The sequence below is a fragment of the Plectropomus leopardus genome, chromosome 13, assembly GCF_008729295.1.
Source record: "Plectropomus leopardus isolate mb chromosome 13, YSFRI_Pleo_2.0, whole genome shotgun sequence".
In the NCBI taxonomy this organism is placed as follows: domain Eukaryota; kingdom Metazoa; phylum Chordata; class Actinopteri; order Perciformes; family Serranidae; genus Plectropomus; species Plectropomus leopardus.
The window spans coordinates 12,760,841-12,780,154 of NC_056475.1; the positions used below are offsets into that span (position 1 = coordinate 12,760,841).

At 38.9% G+C, this 19,314-nt stretch overlaps 1 protein-coding gene across 1 annotated transcript in view; it reads right to left on the reverse strand.

Moving 5' to 3' along the window:
• Window positions 1-16,240, reverse strand: part of tcf7 (transcription factor 7) — an 88,547-nt gene extending 72,307 nt beyond the window's left edge. Inside the window, 3 exon segments of the mRNA XM_042498634.1 lie at window positions 13,381-13,487; window positions 15,470-15,539; window positions 15,833-16,240. Of these exon segments, the coding sequence (XP_042354568.1) occupies window positions 13,381-13,487; window positions 15,470-15,539; window positions 15,833-16,015 (360 nt within the window). The 5' untranslated portion in view covers window positions 16,016-16,240.
• Window positions 16,241-19,314: the final 3,074 nt, after the last annotated feature.

Here is a 19,314-nt window from a genome sequence, read left to right on the forward strand (position 1 = left end):
GTAAATGTTCCTTACTCTTCATTAACAAAACTCAGTACATCTGCAGGCGCATACATGAGAATCTTTTGTGTTAATCTATTTACACACCTCTAAAAAAAAAAGACCAATGCATGATAAAAAGTAGTGGGAAATTGTTGTTTACCATGTCAGTAAATGCTTCCCAATTGAGGCTCACTGAGGCTTTTTACAGGCGAGCTGACAGGCTGATGGTTGCAGACGTTAATTCAAAATGTACTTTAAAACTCCTCACTGCACACGGTCACAAGAGGGAGGAGATATTTAACATGTTTACAGGTTGAGGCCCACTAAATTTCAAACTTTGTGATGTGTGTCTGTATGTGCACAAGTCATTTTTAAATGTCCAGTTACGTGCTGGTTCTTTTTAAGCAGATTTATGCAGTTGTAAACACCCATTTATTATGAATGATGAGGTGTTTCTTAACACTCTGTAAAGTTTTAAGATAAGAAAAGATAACTTTAGAATGCATACAGTATATTCTTTATATTAAAAACAGACACATTACGGTCCAAATCAATTGAATTTAACTTGGAAATACCAAAGGCCATATGATATATCAAAAAGTCCCTCTTTCAATAATAATTAAATGGGATCTGCTAATAGTTTGTGGTACTGCATGCTCCGCACTATATATTCTCTATATTGCCATGTGCAAGTATAAAGTTCTCTGTTTTGCACTTGTTTTAACTAAAGTTGTACACAAAAGAGATCAGTTATGTTGAGGTGCTATTACTATGCTGCAGTAAATGTTCAGCAAACTTTCTGCATGAAGCTTCACCTTAGTTTTCATTTTTTGTTAAGGCAGCATCACAAACAAAGAAAGTATGGGACCTGTTTAGATGATCTAAAGGGCATTGTCTAATGGGCATGGTGCAGAGGGGTTGCTCCCATTCCCTTTAAAAGCCAGGTGCACCAGGAATTTGTGGACTGAGATCTAAATGACGGATTTGGCGAATTACAGATGTGAGAGGTGTTCTGCTGAAGAAACCGATCTGCTTGTGCGTGAGGTGAAGGCGTGCGAGGAGATACAGTTTGCCAGGTAGCAGATATCCACCCAAAGCAGCAGAGGTAAAGCAGGCATGAGAAGGCGTGGCGGTGCAGGTTCCATTTTTTTTTGGAACCTCCAGAGTGGCCTTACAATGCAGAAACGTGTGCAGTGATGTGAAGAGGAGGGGTAAACGAAGCTCGCCGCTAAGCGTAAAAATCAAGCAGAAACGGGAGGAGCCATCTGATCTCTCAGTGCGCGTGTTGCTGCTGGCATATTTGGGTTAACTGGCCTCACGCCTTCATACATCCTGTAATTTGCCCTCATTTATATCCATGAGACATCCATGACGCATATCAATGTTGTGCAACACACAACATGCCACAAAGAATGCTCCAACTTTGAGGGCTGTATTGTGATGTTCCACCTGATTTATCTAAACATCTGAACCGCATGCAGGCGCATCTTGTTATCCGAATAATCCGCCCTTAAAGTAGCAGGAAACAAACTGTGCCTTTGTCTTCAGACCAGCTTTTATTTGGTTAATGGCGCATTTGCTTCCCGTTGCCTCAAAATAGCAATCCGACCACGACTCACTTGAAAACGGACACGCCCAGGGGCGCACATATGGGCGCAGGTACAGTTGTTATTTCAAGGACTTGGGCGCCGGTCTGACACTTACAATGACTTGCTCTACGCTGTGCGCCGCCTTGCGCCAAGCATAAGATAGAGATCTGTAAGTCTAAACCTGGCCATCAGGAGTTGAAAAACAGCACGGATAAGATCTCTAGGTCTCATAATCTGGCAGCCATTCAATCCAGAAACCCAGACGATCTCCGAGTGATTACGTTGCCATTGTTTTAATATTTTAAAATGATCACCAGACGATCTGTGCAGTATCAACGAGTATATATCTGTGGGTATTTTGTTTCCCCACTGGTGTGTGAAAGAAGACAATGCTGTCATTGATTAACTACAAGCTGAAACATCTGGGAGGCCCAGACAGTTCGCTCTGTAAACAGCAACACAGGAGAAACTCAGTATGGTTTCGCTCCACAGGCCAATGACTCACCTGGGTGCAACATCACAACTCTCTCTCTCTCCCTCTCCCTCACACACACACAAACACACACACACACACACACTCCTTATGAAGACCTAACAGACAAACATTGGAGCCTAAACAAAGAGTCGAAACTTGTCCTCTGTCTTCCTCTGTTTCTGTCTCTCCCTTTTACTTTCATGAAAGTAAAACAAGATTTAAAAAATCCCTGTGACCTTCACCTCTGTGTTTCAGTGAAAGGCAGCGGAAAATGTTTGTTTTCCAGTTACCTCAGGTTGTGCTGTAGAGCAGCAAATCATAACATCTGAAAACTGGAGCCAGAAAATTTAGTAATCCTACTTCATTAATGAGGTAAAGGAATGCTTCACGCCCCAAATGACTATTTGTATATCAATTACTCACCCCATGTTGAATTTGTGAAGACAACTCTCACATGCCTTTAGTCAATAAAGAAAACAAAAATTGAGAAAAAGTGTTGATAAACTTAAGTCATAGGGGTCCACATTTAACAGCAGCAGAAATCAATCAAAACATCCATTTACAAACTCTCGCACAACTTGTGCAGAATAATCCAAGTCCTATTTATGAAGTAGTATGGTAAAACTTCCCAAAACTAAAGATATTTACAATGGGGAAACTGAAGGAAAAAAACTTTCCTATGCCATTTTTAAAGTCGGACTCCATTGTCATAAACAGTAATTTTACCTTACCGAACATAGGAGTTGCTGGTCTACCACTGCCTTGATTGTTTGTTTGTTTGTGTTATTGCGTGAATTTGGTAATTTTAAGAGTTAGTTCGGATTCACCAAAGTTACACAATAGCACAAACAAACTAACTGATTGAGGCAGCAGTTGACCTCAATCAGTTAGCAGATCTCCCATGTTCAGTGAGGCAAAATTACTGTTTTTGTCAATGGAATCTGATTTTCAAGGAAGCCGTAAATTTCACTTTCTGTTCACTTTCCCAACGGGCAGGGCTGTCTGTTTGGGAGATTCTGAGCATGGAAAAATAATAAATGAGATAAATTAGACTTGGATTATACTGCATGGGTTGTGTATGAGTTTTCAAATGGCTGATTTGATATAGTTCTTCTGGTGTTTAATTTGAAACCTCTAAGACTTCAATTATTCTTTGTAGTTTTTGTGTTGTTTTTGTCACCTTCTAGGCATGTGAAATTGTAACTAACACAGGGTGAGTAATCAATATTCAAATGGTTATTTAGGGGTTAAGTATTCCTTTGAATATTTATCTAAAATCATAGTTTGAATTGTGTCTCAACTGCATGTACCTTAACACCAGGTTTGCCATGTTGCTTTACAACACAACAGGATATTCCTTTACAGCATGAAAATGGAATATGGCCACTAAAATCACGCTCAAATCTCAAAAGTGTATTTCAAAAGCCTATGGTGACAAAAGTGAAAGGCAGACGGAAAAAAACCTTCCTCCAACATGTTTGACCTCTAGCATCCTCTTGGTGACAGGAAGCGTGGGAGGAATTATGGGAAATGTGGTCTTAATTTAGAGAGACACTTCCACTAAACACCACATGAGGTTACCAACCGTCTCAACCACTTTTTCTCTTATTTTCCACACCAACTGCAGCAAGGCATCACAATTAGTCTGATGTTCTCCTCAGAGACAGTTTGTGTAACTAAAAGGGTCAAACACAAAAGATTTTGTTTGTACGAATGTGTCTGAATTTATATTTTTTTAAAAAAAGAAGAAAAACAAACATAATATCAATCAAACAAAGCCACACTTCCTTCGCCAACACCTGTCTTTTACTGCTCTTCAGTTTTCCCCCGTCCCACCTTCCCTCTGCGCCGGAAAGAAATAAGTGGATGAATAATTACAGGTATAAACACCTCGGGGCCATCTGAAGGGGTTTTTTTCCCCTTCTTCTGATATTCTTTTAAACATTTCCGCCTCTTGAAATAGTCCTCTGAACAGTTTCTCTTTAGGTGCCTTCACAGCCCACTACTTCAAAGCCAACAGGCCGATGAGGACGCTCTTATGGTCATTTGTATTTTAATCTTCCCCCATCCCTTTCCCCTCCCTCTATAATGCTCTCTTTACCTCTCTACCCCCCCTTCTTTACAGTCTATTTATCTGTCTTCATCCACATCTATTTTGATCTCGTGCTCATATTTCCGGTGCCTCTTTGAAGCAGCGTGGGGCCTCAGTCTACCTGAGACTGTCTCCACACACACACACACACACACACACACACACACACACACACACACACACACACACACACACACACACAGACATATAATAATAACAGTTCAGTGACTTTTCATGTCTTTTCTCATTGACACAATGTTGGTTAAATGTAGACATCAGAGGATTGGCTTTTTACTCCTGGTAAGAGCTGAAATTTGTCCATTAATCGATTCTTCAACAGACTTGCTTGTTTATTAATGGTTTATGTTATTTTTTAAGCAAAATGAGAGAAAAACAGTTACTGCTTACTTCTTCTCAACTGTGAATATTTGTGGATGTTATTTGTATTCTAGATAGTGAGCTGAATATCTAAAACTTGGTTTTTGACTGCTAGTGATCCAACAGAACAAGACATTTGAAGATGCCACCTTGCTTCTAGGAAACTGAAATTAATATCTGACCCTAATTCTATGATATTTTATAGACCAAAAAAATGTCATATAATCAAGATAATAACTAAATGAATTATGGACTGTATTTGTTGCTGCAGCCAAGGCTAAAGCCGTGGAATCAATATTGAAACAAAATCTGCTTGCTGTCAGGTCAGACATAGGGTCTTGGGGCCCCACAAAATATTTTGGTATTGTTTATAATACGCAAGTAAGGCTATATAGTACAATAGCAATTTGTAAAGTTTATTTTTGGATCCTGACAACATTTTCAAATGATTGTTTCAGACAACGCCGCATGGTTGCCTGGTGTAGCATAGCATTTTTTAAATCAACATGTGTATGTGAATGTGTAAGGTGGGGGGGGTGTTAAGCATATCTGAATATTAACGGGGGCACTCACCCCCTTCTCAATATATATTATAATTACTGCCTTGGGTGCAGACCTACACCTCATAAAATTACTGAACATTGCTTTTATTTCTGCAGGTTTAAAAAGCCTATTGTGGCCTAATAGTTTTCTCTATTAATATAATAAACACAAAAGGAGACAGAAATTAAAATATTATATGTGGTGTGAGTGGGGAAAGTTCTCTATAATCTTAATACAAAGAAAAGGGATTTTTTTTGGCTGAGAGCAGTCATGGAGATTTGCTGTCCAATCACCAACCTTATTGCACTCAATAATCTTAAACTTCATACAACCATAATCTTGCACTTACATACATCGCAACAATGACAAGTTAAGACTCTGCCAGTTATTCCATCCCATAGCAGCCCTGCACATCTGAAACATCCAACATTAAAAGCTTGTAAAATATTTTTCACTTTGACAACAACACACAAAAGGTGACATAGATGTAAGTTTAAACTTCTGAGGTCTTGATATATGTATCAGTATTTATTTAAAAGGTCCTCAAAAAAACATTAGGAAATGCAAGATTTGCATCCAACCCGAGCTTTTGCTGCCTTCTAGTGAAAGCTGCTTTTCTTTTAGGCCTCTTAAATCTGAGCAGCGGGGTCCTTATCGTAGCCAGTCAGAGGCAGGGAGGCCCTGCGCCGCTCATCCCAGCCCCTGGGTCTGTATGAAGGGGGGATTAGGGAGGCCTCAGCCTGTGTTGCTGCCATTGTTTACCAAGGGACTAGGGGCTGGCTGAACAACCCCCCTGTCAGCACCACGATACAATAGGAAACAAGGAAGTGGCAAGATCCTAGAGACTTGCACACACACATGCCATTCCCTTGATCTTGGAGGATCGACTTTGTATTATTTGGGAGATACAAGGAGGAGGAGAAGAGGACGGGGAGGGGAGCTTGTTAGAAACAGCAGCTGATTTCTGAATGGATACACATATGAGGAGGCGGTGTATGAAAAAGTTTACAGACATGAAACTTTACAACCCCCCCAAATAATAACTTAAAGAAGACAAAGAAGCTGTTACTTAAAGTAGGTGAATATAATCAAACTGGTATTTCTTTGTGTGATTTGGAAATTCTGGTTTGGCTTAGAGAAAGCAATGAGGGACATTTTGAAAACTAAGATACTTCTAAATTTCTAAAACACGCTGCAGCTGTGAGTCCAAGAAATGACGAAGTTTCACCCCACCTTTCCCAAACATGTAAACTGCCTCTCTGCAAGTCTTCCTGTCAATTTTCAATTTTAGTCTGTGAAATGAAATGTCAAATGAGCAGGAAATTCCCCCAAACAAGACAATGACACTGCACGCTGAGCTGTTAAACACCAGCTTGTAAATTCCAGTGACTACATTTACTCACTGTCAAACAGCATTAAAACAAACAAAATACTGTTTACCCAACGGGTTAATACAGTAAGCCCTTATAATCCAGTCAGTGTCCAGGTACAGTGAGCGGGAAAGTGTTTCAGAGCGGCGTGCTGTCTTCTGAGCTTGTTGACGTCTTCGTGTGACCACAGCTTCCACATCACAGAGAGTTTCACAGCCTCTCTGACAGTGACAGAAAACTGCATGTAGCCAAATATCAGATGCTACGTTTAATTGTTAATCAATTTTCTGACAATGATCTCCAAACAGCTGACCATCTCTCAGTTCAACAAGAAAGTGTCCAAAAAATAAAAATAAAAAACCTACAGTTATTGTCTCTTTAAGACTTTCACAGTCAAAATCTGCATTCAATAAAATATGTTGCGCTGCTCTAAATGAAAACTTCACTCTACAAACAAAAATTTGTGCTTCTTTCACAATTACTAGTGGACATATAGCTGAGCTCATAAAAGGATAGTTGGTACAGATCATTGATTAAAATCTTGTCTTAATACTCAAAATATAACCACCCACCACGCCTTATGTGTGACTCACTGGCCACTTAATAAAAACAGCCCCTTCTTTTGGTCTAAGGGGCTGGCCACCCACCACTTTCGACCAAGCACCCACCAATCTCCATAAACAGTCACGCAATGTGACTTCTTTTATTTCTTTATTTCTGCTCTTAATTTAATCGAACATACTGGACCCTGGCTGGTTTCTTACCCACTGTCATTTGTACTGCAACCAGAGCTGAAGGCCACTGCAGCAACAGTAGAGTCAATGTGATGCTTTGCATAAAAAGTGTTCTACCAACGCTTTTACTGTGAAGCAGCTACAGGAGGTCGAGCTTAAGTTATGGAAGCCAGCTGCCAACTTTCAACTCTGTTGGTACGTTTCTCTGGTACATCAGTATATTTTTATGCACTTTTCTATCAGCTTCAAATACTGCAAGAGAGGAATGTTACAAGAATTATTATTTTATCAAATTTAGCCTGTTAGGGCCCTGACGCAACAAGCTGACGGCCAGCGGTCGTTCTATGTTGGCTGTCGGTGACCACTAGCACTAGTCTGCCTTGGTTGGCTTTTATCTGGTCAATTTAGCATGTTGAAGGGAGCCTGTCGGTGAATAAAATCACTCTGATTGGTAGTTCAGCTCAGTGCATGAGAAGAGAAATGGAAAAGCAAAGAAGCCCTGAGACTGAATAAACCTTCTGTATTAGGTATTAGTATTTTTTAGTCATTGAGCTCTTTCGCAGAAATGGATTCGTAACTTGGTGTTGTTATTATTAATTCAGCTTTGGGATGTGATTGTCTTTTTTTAATGATAAATATAGACTACCGCCACCTGCTGTAATAAAGAGTTATTTCCTCTCACACAGGAGCAGAATGTTTGTGCTAGATGTCCACTGGCTGTAGTCACACAGTCGATGCGCGGCGATGTGCAGCCTGAGCCTTTGCACACAAACGCAGTAGTGCCCCCTCCATCTCTGTTAATGACCAACACCGCACACTAATATCAGACATTTTAGGGGAAACACTGCTCTTACTCATCTGAGTAAGTGCAAAGACCTTTATTCAAAGGCATGGCCAAAAGATTGATATTAAGTGGTTATCTATGCAAACAGACCACAACACAGAAACAACACATAACCAAACTCCTGTGTCATGCAGAGCTATTACAGGCTCTGTTGTCCATCTCTCCTCTCCCAGCAAATCATTAATTTTCTCTACTCCTTCTTGTATTTACTAATTCTCTGTCCATGTTCTATGAAAACTGCTTTACAACAATAATCAAGCAATGACATATTTAATTGCTCTGTGTCACAGCAGCTCTTCCTGAGCTAGAAGAGATTCAGCAAGTTGCTCAAAAACACTTCAGGAGTGGATCCTTCCCGACAACCAGGTCCTCCAGGTTAAGTGTGATTTTTTTTAAACTCATCACGCATTTAACTCAAATTAAAACTGCCTTTCCATCTAGATCCTTTTTTATAGACACCACAAAGTTATCTCAAAGAGTGACAGTTGAATTTGGGAAACAGATCCTGAAAACCAGCTGATGATGAAGGCAGCACATGAAAGAAAAGAGATGTGTAGGTGGAAAAGACAAATATTAAAGTGAGTTAGGGGAAAGATGGGAGAATGCTGAAGAGAGGAAAATTCTCCGTTTTTATTGACAATCTCCCTTCCGCTGGGGTTTGACTCCTCGAGACGACAAAAGACTTATGATCCCTTGAAAAACACTGTCTGTTGGTAATCCACAGCATTATACACACAGCCAGCGAATGTCTAACACACACTAACTGCATCCACAAAATCTGGCTACACACACAAACACCATACAGCAAACATTAGCACACAAAACACACCATGAACCCTGGATACAAACACCAGCCTGCGGCAACAAACTTGAGGAGAAAACATGCAGATGAAGACACACAGAAAACATGCCAAAACATTATATACATACAAATTATTTAGTGTAATGAACTTAAACAGCCAACACACATAAAGTGCACCGTCTTACTCGCTAGAGATAAAGCTTTATCCAAAGACAACAAGCTGAGGGAGTTTAGTCATATCTCTGATTCCCACAAATCTCCTTCTTTGGCCACTTCCTCTGAAAGGACAGCTGATATCTACATTAATGTAACAACAGTGAAATGTCCCATGAAATGCTGTAATAGCAGTATTATTGCTGAATGGGATAAGGACAGAATACGCTTTACAGCTGCAGAGATTAGAAGCTTTTACATGAGATGTTAACATTAATACCAGAATAATAAGGAGTGTGATTTATCCGTCTTTTTGTCTGTTTCCAACAATCTGGTTCGGGTGAACACAGACAATAATATGTTAATCTTTTCAGAACAAAACAGCCCTGGGAATTTTTTTTTCTTTGTGCTCCTGTTCTGTGAGATGCAATGTGACCCCTGACGGTCGAGACAAACGTTTTACGTCCTTGGTTCTTATTCAAAAGGCGTGAAGAAGCAAATATAGAATAATTTGAAAGAAATATGGAATTATTAGATTAGTCTTGTACAAGCAGAGATAAACCCACATGGTGTACCCAAGGGAGGGAAGGGGAAGATACACACAGACAAATAATACAATTTATATCTGACTTTCAGTCATTCAGCTGATGCTCTCACAATGAGTTCAACAGTTTAAAGCAGTTTACAGGAACACACAAAGGTTTTGAGAATTGTTCTTTGTTCATCTTAGCTGGTAAATGCAGTCAGCCTCCCACTGATTTATAGAAGATTACCGTCACTGCTTCTCAGCAAACTGGCTGCAAAAATAATTTACAATTTTGGACTACAAAGGATGATTTTCCTTGTTTCCAAAGGAAGAGGAAGCAACAGAATTAGGGCTGCAACTAATTTTACCATCAATTAATCTACAGGTTGTTTTCTTGGATAATAAAATAAATTCTCAGAGCCAAAAGTACATTTCAGTTGTCTTGCTTTGTGCAAAAGTCCAAAACACAAAGATATTTTTATTTACAATGATATGAAACAAAGAAAATTAGCAAATCCTCACACAGGAGATGCTGGAATCACAGAATGTTTAGTGATTTTTCTTTAAAAAGTGTTTCTACCATTCATAAATTCACAAACTTATTATTTCAGCTGGAAACAGAATAAAAATATCTAATAAAAATACATAATAGCTTCAAATCAAATCCAGACATGACTGGCCAAATTAAATCTATATTTATTTTTTTCACTTTTATTAATCTGAATGGCAGGTAGTAAAATATCAGTTTGAGTGTTGGAGCACATGTTCTCGTCACGGGACAGGTAAATTGAACAAGGAGGCCCAATAAAACTTACTGTTAATGTTGTAACAATTTGTCGATTGATGGATTGACTGACAAATTCTGATAAATCTGCTTTGACCTCCATGAATGTGAGGTTTTGCTGCTTTTTACATCATCATTACATGGAATATCTTTGGGTTTTCTACTGCTTGACTGATAAAAAAACTAATCTGAAGGCGTCGCCTTGGGCTCTGGGAAATCATTAATAATATCTGACATTTAACAAAGTAAACGATTACTCAAAAACATAATTGGCGAGCTACTTCACTTCCTAGAATTGCCAACATAATAAGAAACTAGCATGAGAGGTGAAATGTTAAGACAGAGACAGAAGGACAGCAGTCCAACATGGTAACACACAGACAGAGACGTTACGTGCCTTTTGTTCTACATTAACACCACAACGCAAAGAAAACACCAAACAGCCCTTTTTTCTCACAGCAGACCTATAGTTTCCGATCCATCTCTTCCATCCATAATCATCACCTCCCCCCGAACCCCCCAACCCCTCTAAACCACTATGCTCAGCCCTTTCAAGTGGCAGGTAGACGGGGCCTGATACGCCGCTACCGCCTCGCAACCAGCGGGCTAATTACAAGGGAAGCAGCAACAAGTGAGCATTGTGTGGAGTCTCGAAGACACACGGAAAGAAAGTGCTCTTTATCATGCCACCAATAATCCCCCCTACCCCACCCCTCAACAAAAACAATCTCTGCAAGGCTTTGCGGTTGGCACTCAGGGTTGGAGAAAGAGAAGAGAAGATCGCGAGAGGACGGTGAGAGAAGGCAAGACACATCAGTGAGCGACACATACCATCACGCTTGCTCACCGTGTTTGTCTAGCACGATGCCGGATGTGCCGTGTTATGCAAAGAAGAGTATGAAGATGTTTAAGGAAATACAAATATGCTCTGTCTTACCAGGAGTTCATTCAAATTATATTGTCAATCACAGCATCCGGTTGTGATTAACAAACTTTTAAGTGAAGAACTGAGACCAAAACAATAGAAAGCCACTATATTGTAAAGAACTTCCTTCAAATGATAAAAACACAGTAAAAAGACTGTAAGATGATACCAACAGTTCATATCTGGCAGTTCAAAGTCAAGCTAGAGGTGGAGCAGTAAGAAATTTTAAGTCAAAGTGAGGGCTTAAATAGGGTTCCCTAAATTTACACTGATGCTTCTTTTGACAACAATTATTACACTTTATGCTGTACAACTGTGGTGGAGCAATGAAGTAACTTTCAAAGATGCCATGATGTAAAAAATGAAAGTTCATTTTCCCATAAACTAGAGCTTGAAAAATCTTTTTTTAGCGTTTGGAGCTTGAGGTATTTTTATTTTAGAGGATTATTTTATAAGAAGACAGTCTGTCATCTTTTTTGTTGACCCTTCAATGACCCATTTAAATTTTCCCGTGACTGGATCTTGACCCATACGTTGAAAGAGACAAGGGGGCAAAACACTCTAGAAAATCACATTTTCTGGCCATGAAGTAGATTTTGTGATACAACAGATTCCTAATTCAATGTGCCTCGTGTCAGATCAGCCTGAAGTACTTGTGATCTCATGCAAACATGCGTCTCTGCTGTTTAGCAACGTCTTGTCTGCAAGAGCAGGGGGTTAATTCAGACAACAGGATTACACAGCACGTGAAAAATGAATTAGGCACAACCGCTCATGTTTGGTGCAATTAGTCAGCCTATCCATGGATATTGGTTCTTATGGGTGTCTTGAAGGGATTTTATGATTAATTTTTTAGGGCTGTCTGGCTGGATGAGTGATACTGCATACTTGAAATCCTTCCACAAGTCTTTCTGATGTTTGTTTTAGTGGTTTAATACTCAGAACAGCTATTAAGGCAGCAACAAACCTCTTGTCATTCACGCACAGCACAAACAGATGGGAAGCGTCATGTGAAACGCTTCACGATGACGACATCAATCAGATTCCAAGTTCAGCACAGGCGTAAACAAAAACAAGCTCTTTTTCTGCTCTCCCTCACGAGGCTGCAGCACTCATCGGGGAGAGCATGTTTTAAGTAGCGTTTTATTTCATAAGGCAGTTAGGCGGAAAACATCACAGTTCAAAGGCAAATCAGAGCTCATAAGTTTGTGACTGATTTGCAGTGCTGTGACTGTGATCTGACGGTACCTCTTTTAAACCTAGAACGACCTACGCTATAATAAACTAGAGGCACATTCAAGCACTGAAATAAAACAGCAGTTTTGGGAGGTGTTTTCTGGGCTTAATTGACAGAGGTGCGCATCATGTGGTCATTCTAAATTTCAATCACAAATGGCTTAAAGAAGCATAACTTAAATCTGCTAATAATTCAAACTTCTCAGAAAAGTTGATTTCTTCACAAAGGAGTCATTAAAAAATCTGCACATTGAGTTAAAAAATATATACAATAAATTAAAAAATAATCCTACACAATAAAAATATATAATAACTTACAAATAATATACTTGTGAGAAGAAAATGGTGTAAAATATATTTGACGCAATAGTTTGCAAATGCATCTCACAGGGATTGACACCACTGATTTTAGGGCGATGTAAGTGAACGTTTACAAATTTGCAAGACCAGATGCACAACAAATTACATGCAAATTATGCAGAAATTCCCAAAAGACGTGTCTATGCCTATATCTAAAAGGACTAAAAAAAATCACCATACCATCCCTGTTTGACACCATTAAATTCTGGTTACTGAGGAACTATTTGCTTCAGCCAAAAAACTGTAAATACTAGCCAGTGACCACCAGATTCAGAACATTTCCATCCCTTGGTGTATGTTTCTGTGTTTCTTCTTTTTTTGTCTGCAATTCTATGGGAAGGGTATGATCACCAACGTTGAATATTATTAAAAAGTGCCCCCCGAAAGCACAAAGCCATGTGCCCCTCAGTGTTTGGACTTGATACCAAAAAATACAAATAGTAGCTGCAGTGCACAAACTTGCAGTGGAGTCTGTAAACATGAGAATGTCAGACTGCCCTCAGCTACTGACAAAAGAAACCATTGGTATAACAACAGTGGCCAGTGCACTGAAGCCAGCAGGAGAATCAAAACAGAGATGGACTTACGGATGGAGAAACGGAGCTGTTGGGGAGGTAGGGGTCAGGCAGCATTAGGAACGGATACCCCGGATACGTCGGCGACTTGTACATGCCTCCATCTTGCTGCTTCGACACTGACATGAAGAAACACAAACAAAAGTTACACACTCAGTAAATTCAGGAATGTTTAAATTGCACTTTTTATAATACCAGTTTGTAGAAGTTGTTATCTTAATTTTCTGAGTAAAATATTTTGATTTGCTCTCTATGTGTATGGATATCAGTGTGGTATCAGTTTAAATGTTAAATTATTATAAAAGCTGCTTTGATAAAACAACATACACACCCTATAAAGACTAAAATAATAGTACTAGTACTTACTCCCAAAATGCTCTTATAAGATCTAACCCTGTAACCCGAAATAAAAAGAAAACCCTGACATCCAAAATAAACGTGCATACAAAGTAGGTCAACTTTACAAGTGTTCTAGTTACTACATGTTGTATCCTCGTGTGAGCACAGACTACAATACTCGAGACAAAAGCGTTACAAGCGTCACCTAGCCTGAGAGGCGTGAACTCCTGTAGCCTATGTGTTAATTTATCTCTCACCACCAGCCATATTAAGCATCACAGACCTCTTTGTGGGTCAGCTGTAACAACCCGGCCTGTATTAAACAAAGACACAAACACTTAACTCTTTTTTTCCTGTTACAGACTAATCCCTTGTCATTGGCGGAGACAAAACTTTCAACGTGGCTGTAACCAAAGGTAACAGAAAATGAAATAATCCAATCGCGCAAGCATAATTATTCAGAGCGCTTAAATCATCTTCTGTGGGTTTCACTTTTTCCAAACATCTGAAACCGCAAATCCACATTAGATGAACATTGTGCACAAAGGAGCACAATATGAGGACGTTTTTTTTCTTTTAGAAACGACTGGAGTGAGTTGCTTAACTTGAGTACAGCCTACAGTGATGCCTGTAATTAAAACGACCATGTATACATACTCTAAATGTGCCCTCTACCAGGGAGGGAAAGTGAAATTGCTCTGTTCTTTTTGGGTGGTAAGAAGAAAAAATAAACCTCTCAAGGACCCTGGTTGACCCCACTTTTGTCTGGCAAAAGCTACACTGCAAAAAATGTCAAGGGTTGAGTCTAAAAGATGCTGTAAATCTAAAAATGTATTAGGGTGAAATCAAGTAAATTCTATTCATAAAGCCCATTATCACAATTTACATCAGATGGCTCTAAGCATACGACATCCCTCTGTCCTTGGACACTCACAGCCGATAGAAAACCTCCCCAAAAACAACCCTTTATGGGGGAAAACTGTATACCGGTTTCAAGGTACATCATGATATATATATACACGTTCACTTATCTGCAGTATTGGAGGGGAAAAAACACATCTAAACAGAGAATCTCACATTTATTATAGCTATTTTAAATAGGAAAACTTTTCCATTTTTACAAAGGTTTACAAATTTAATTGTAGTAATAAAATGTTTATTCAAGAACAAAAAACTCTCTGTTACACTTATTTAAGGGTCACTGTAACTGATAATAGCGAATATTACTGTAATGCCACGATATCATTAGAGACAGTTATCATACCGTTAAAATCTCATACAGTTGCAGTCATAAAATGTTTAAATAGGCTATAAATGAGCACAGGTAAGATCACTCTGGATATCTTGAAAATGTTGGTTTCAAGCTGAGAAAAGAGTTAAATTATCTCATCCTAATGACATTGCATTTGAAGCCAAGAGACTTCCAGAGTCTAAATTTCACTAAAAATTTAATAAAATGGACATTTAAAGTCTCTAATTGAATGTCTTCCTATGCAAAAACAAAAGAAACCCCCTAACACCACCACCAAAGTGATAGATCTGACAGATAAAGTAGAGTTGCAGACATGATGGACATCTTTTGCAGCGTACACCTGAACACAACTCTTTGAAGTTGGTTTTAATGCTGCAACACGTGTCCTCGTGACCAAAATACTCCTCACTTTGACACAGTTTTTCGGGGGGGGGGGGGGGCTCCTCAGCTTTTTTCTAGGATATTAGTGGTCACTCAAACCGCATGACTGTGTAAATGTTTCTTACTTACCTCCGTCGAGATGCTCCCGGTGTTTTTCTGGGAAGCCTCTCTGCTCGCCCTGATGTCCCCGTCTGACCGCCTGGAAGGGACAACACAGGGTCACACACTCCCAAAAAAGTCACGAAAACGAGCAAACAAGTGTTTAAGAGTGTCAAGGAAGGCTTAACAACAACCTTAGCATACTTTCAGGTGTGTTTTTGTTCTACTACGATGTCTCTGTCCCTGTAACAAACCTCTAGCAGCCTGGACATTTTTACTGAAACCCTTTTTTTTGTTTCATTCAACAGCTTGTCAGCAGCGTGCAACATAAAACAAGCGTTCCCACACTCTCTTTTCCGTGTTGTATCCACTCACACACTCCGTGCCACCTACCGCTGCGCTCGGACTTTGATTTATTTCCGACTCGTTCACCAGGGAGGACTTAAGGTCGGCCAGGTCTCTCTCCGTGAATGCGTTTTCTTGAATTTTCTCCTCTTGCTCCCCTTCGTCTTTGAACGCTATCATCTCATCATTCGCTCCCAGGTCGTCCCCGCCGCCGCTGCTGAGCTGAGGCATGTCTCCCACCTCCCTTTGCGATGTTGTACACTTACAAATAACCAAAAAAAGTAAAAATAAAGAAAATAATTTAGAGAGTTTTCTGTTAAAACTCCTCGCTGTGGGGCGCCTTCAAAGTGTAGAAAGCCCCACCACATACAAGGAAAAAGTTGAGATGTGTCGTCCCCCGGCTGGCTGGTTGGTAGAGGACTAATGTTTCCCTACAACAGCAAACAGCTCATTTGAGCCCAAGACAAGGCGAGGAGTACCGACATCAAAGAGCGCCGACCGGATGATTGACAGGTCCGATGACTTGTTGGGGGGTTGTAACGATTGTTTCGGCAAGAGGGCTGAGCCTCTTAAAGAGACATCACCTCCCTGAGCTCAGCTGAACGGGGCATTATTCATGACTTCCAGGGGCGTGTTCACACCATCCACGGTCCCCTGACTGCAGAGAGCTGCTGCGTTTTGCCACCGAAAAAACTTCACTTTAGTCAAATAAATTTTCTCAAATAAGGCAGCAGTGCAGATGAAGTTGCTGCAGGTAAAATGTAGTTTTACTCAATATATTGTGATCAGGACAGCTGATTACATTTGTGTGTTCTGGTTTCAAGAAACAATTATTTTATCCAGTGGTGGACAGTAACTAAGTGCATTTATTAATGTGTTGATTTTAGTTTGATATGAATTTCTTTATTTGACAATCTACAAAATCCACTTAATGCAGTCAGCAGATGAAATGTGACTTTCACATAAGGTTGCAATGGTAATAATAATAATGATGATGATAATAATAATAAAATAATAATAATAATAATAATAATAATAATAATAATAATAATAATAATAATAATATATACCTTCTACCTTCTGAAAAATATATACAAGAAATGCAGCCCAATGTGCTTTACAACAAATAAATTAGTGCCTCACATGAAAAGACATAGAAGACATATGAACATAATAAAACCTGCATGTAAAAATAAGATTAGTAATGGTATGAGATATTTACAATATGATAACCATCCCATAAAATGTCACAGTTTCACAGTATCATGGTGTTACAGAATTGTTATTATTATCAGTCAGAACTGACCGTAGTTTTATCACTTTAATTAAGACTTAAAATAATTTTACCTTTTACCTTCTACCTTCTGAAAAATATATAAGAAAAATAAATTTGAAATTTTCTGTCCAGTTGCATTTTTTCCCCAAGACAAGCAAATGTTAATGGTATGATAATTGTCACCTTCCATGTCACAGCATAAATTAACCTATGTATTGTTGCAACCCTACTTGATTTTTTCCCCCTTGTTCATCTTCCTCTTTTTTGTGTCAAAAATAATGTAAACTGTAGATATTAGATTTTGGATATATATATGTGTGTGTGTGTGTGTGTGTGTGTGTGTGCGTGTGTGTGTGTGTGTTAATTAGAGAATAGGTTTAAATTAATGTGTTTATATAAGCAATTACTTCTCACTCCTTATTGAATTCATTGAAATCATCGTGTTTGACCATTTCATTTTCCTTTATGTTTTCATTGTCTGTAAATATTACTTTTTTTGTTTGTCTGCTTGTTTGTATAAATATTTCTCTATTTTCTTTTACATGTTAAAAATAATGAATAAATAAATAAAATTGAAATGAAATATATCCCTCTAATTCCACAGAACACACACATGCAATTACGGCAGAGGGGTAACGCAAGGTGAGTCATAATATTACGCCCCTGAAGTAGTTTGGGGGTTGCCTTGCTTAAGGGCATCTTGGCAGTACCTAGGGTGTGACCTGGCACCCCTGCAGGTGTCAGTCCACACTCTATACTTAGTACATAAGGGGACATGGACTGGTGACCTTCTGGTTTCCAAGCCAACTTTATTTGAACTTTGTTATTTTAAATAAAGGAAGTGAGTCCTCCACTGCGGATTATTTCTCATTTCTCTTGTTCATTCTGTTTTACTCTGATAAAATGTCTTATTTACAATGTTGAAATGATGATCACTATCTCATTATTCTGGAGCACAGCAATAATTCTAAAGCAAAGTTTGCACAGAATCTGTACCTTTTTTGTCATCAACTAGTTTAAAATCAAATTATCTCCACTTTGAGGAGATAAAACTTTTTTTTTTTAACACATTTAGATGTGGGGAGGAGATTGTTCTCCTCTAATGGGGAGCCAGTTCAGTATTTTCTATGTTGTTTCCATGTCCAGGTTTCCCTGCATGCTTCTCCATCTGAATCTGGTCACATACTCCAGAACCTACACTGTGATTTAAAGATGCAAAATTATTTATTGTTAAAAGATTAAATTGGCAAATCATGGATTCCTTTTTATCAAATACACTCAAATCAAATGCATCCTCAGTTTGCAAGATCCATGTAGAGACTGCTAATACAAACTAAACTCTTTGGTATGCAGCACCGGTCCATACTTGTCCTTATACAGATAAACAATAAATAAACTTAAAAAATAAAACTTTTTTTACCTTTACAACCTGCATTTTAATGCTTTTATTTCATAATCATACATTGCCAGTGTAATATAAGCACACGTACATGAAATATTTATAAATATAAATATTAAGTATGCTGCATGGAAGATTGTTTGGTGACCTGTGTCTTGCAATAAACATGTGAGGCAATAAACCGCAAATCTATGCATTGTGCATTAGCATTTGCATAAAAGGTTTTCATTTGACAACATGCTACATTTCTGCTACTGTATAAAGGTGATGCAGAGACTTGACTTTCACTTTGTGTGTTGTGTTTTACCAAAGATAGGGCTGTCTGTGTAGGCTGAGGTGATGAAGACAGTGGATCCTATCAGCTACCGCTTGTGTGTAAAACCCTGCCCTCTCTCTTTCATGATTGGTTCACATTTAACAACTGTCTTGTCATGAGCACTTGATTTAAATGTTGACCTTTTCTCATTAATGAAGATACTTTTATTGATTCCTAAGTGCCATACAGCTCTATTAAGAAAAATGCAACTATACTGATATCAAATTATATCAATTTTTTTTTTTGGGGGGGGATCAAGTTAATAACTTGGTAATTATGCACTGTGAGTTGTACTCCTATCCCAGCTGTCCTTTTGTAGCGGCTGTTGTCACACTGTTCAGTTGGTTAGTTTTCTCATTTTTGGAACAAAAACTCCTCATTTGCATGGACGCAAAAGTGGCAGCTCAGGCAAGAAACTGCAAAATGTAGGACATTCTGTGAAAAACATCAGAAGGCACGGCATGCTCATCAATAACAGATGCACTGCATGTTTTTGACTGGTCCTTACATCCCCCAGATTTTGTAACAGTCTCCAAAAC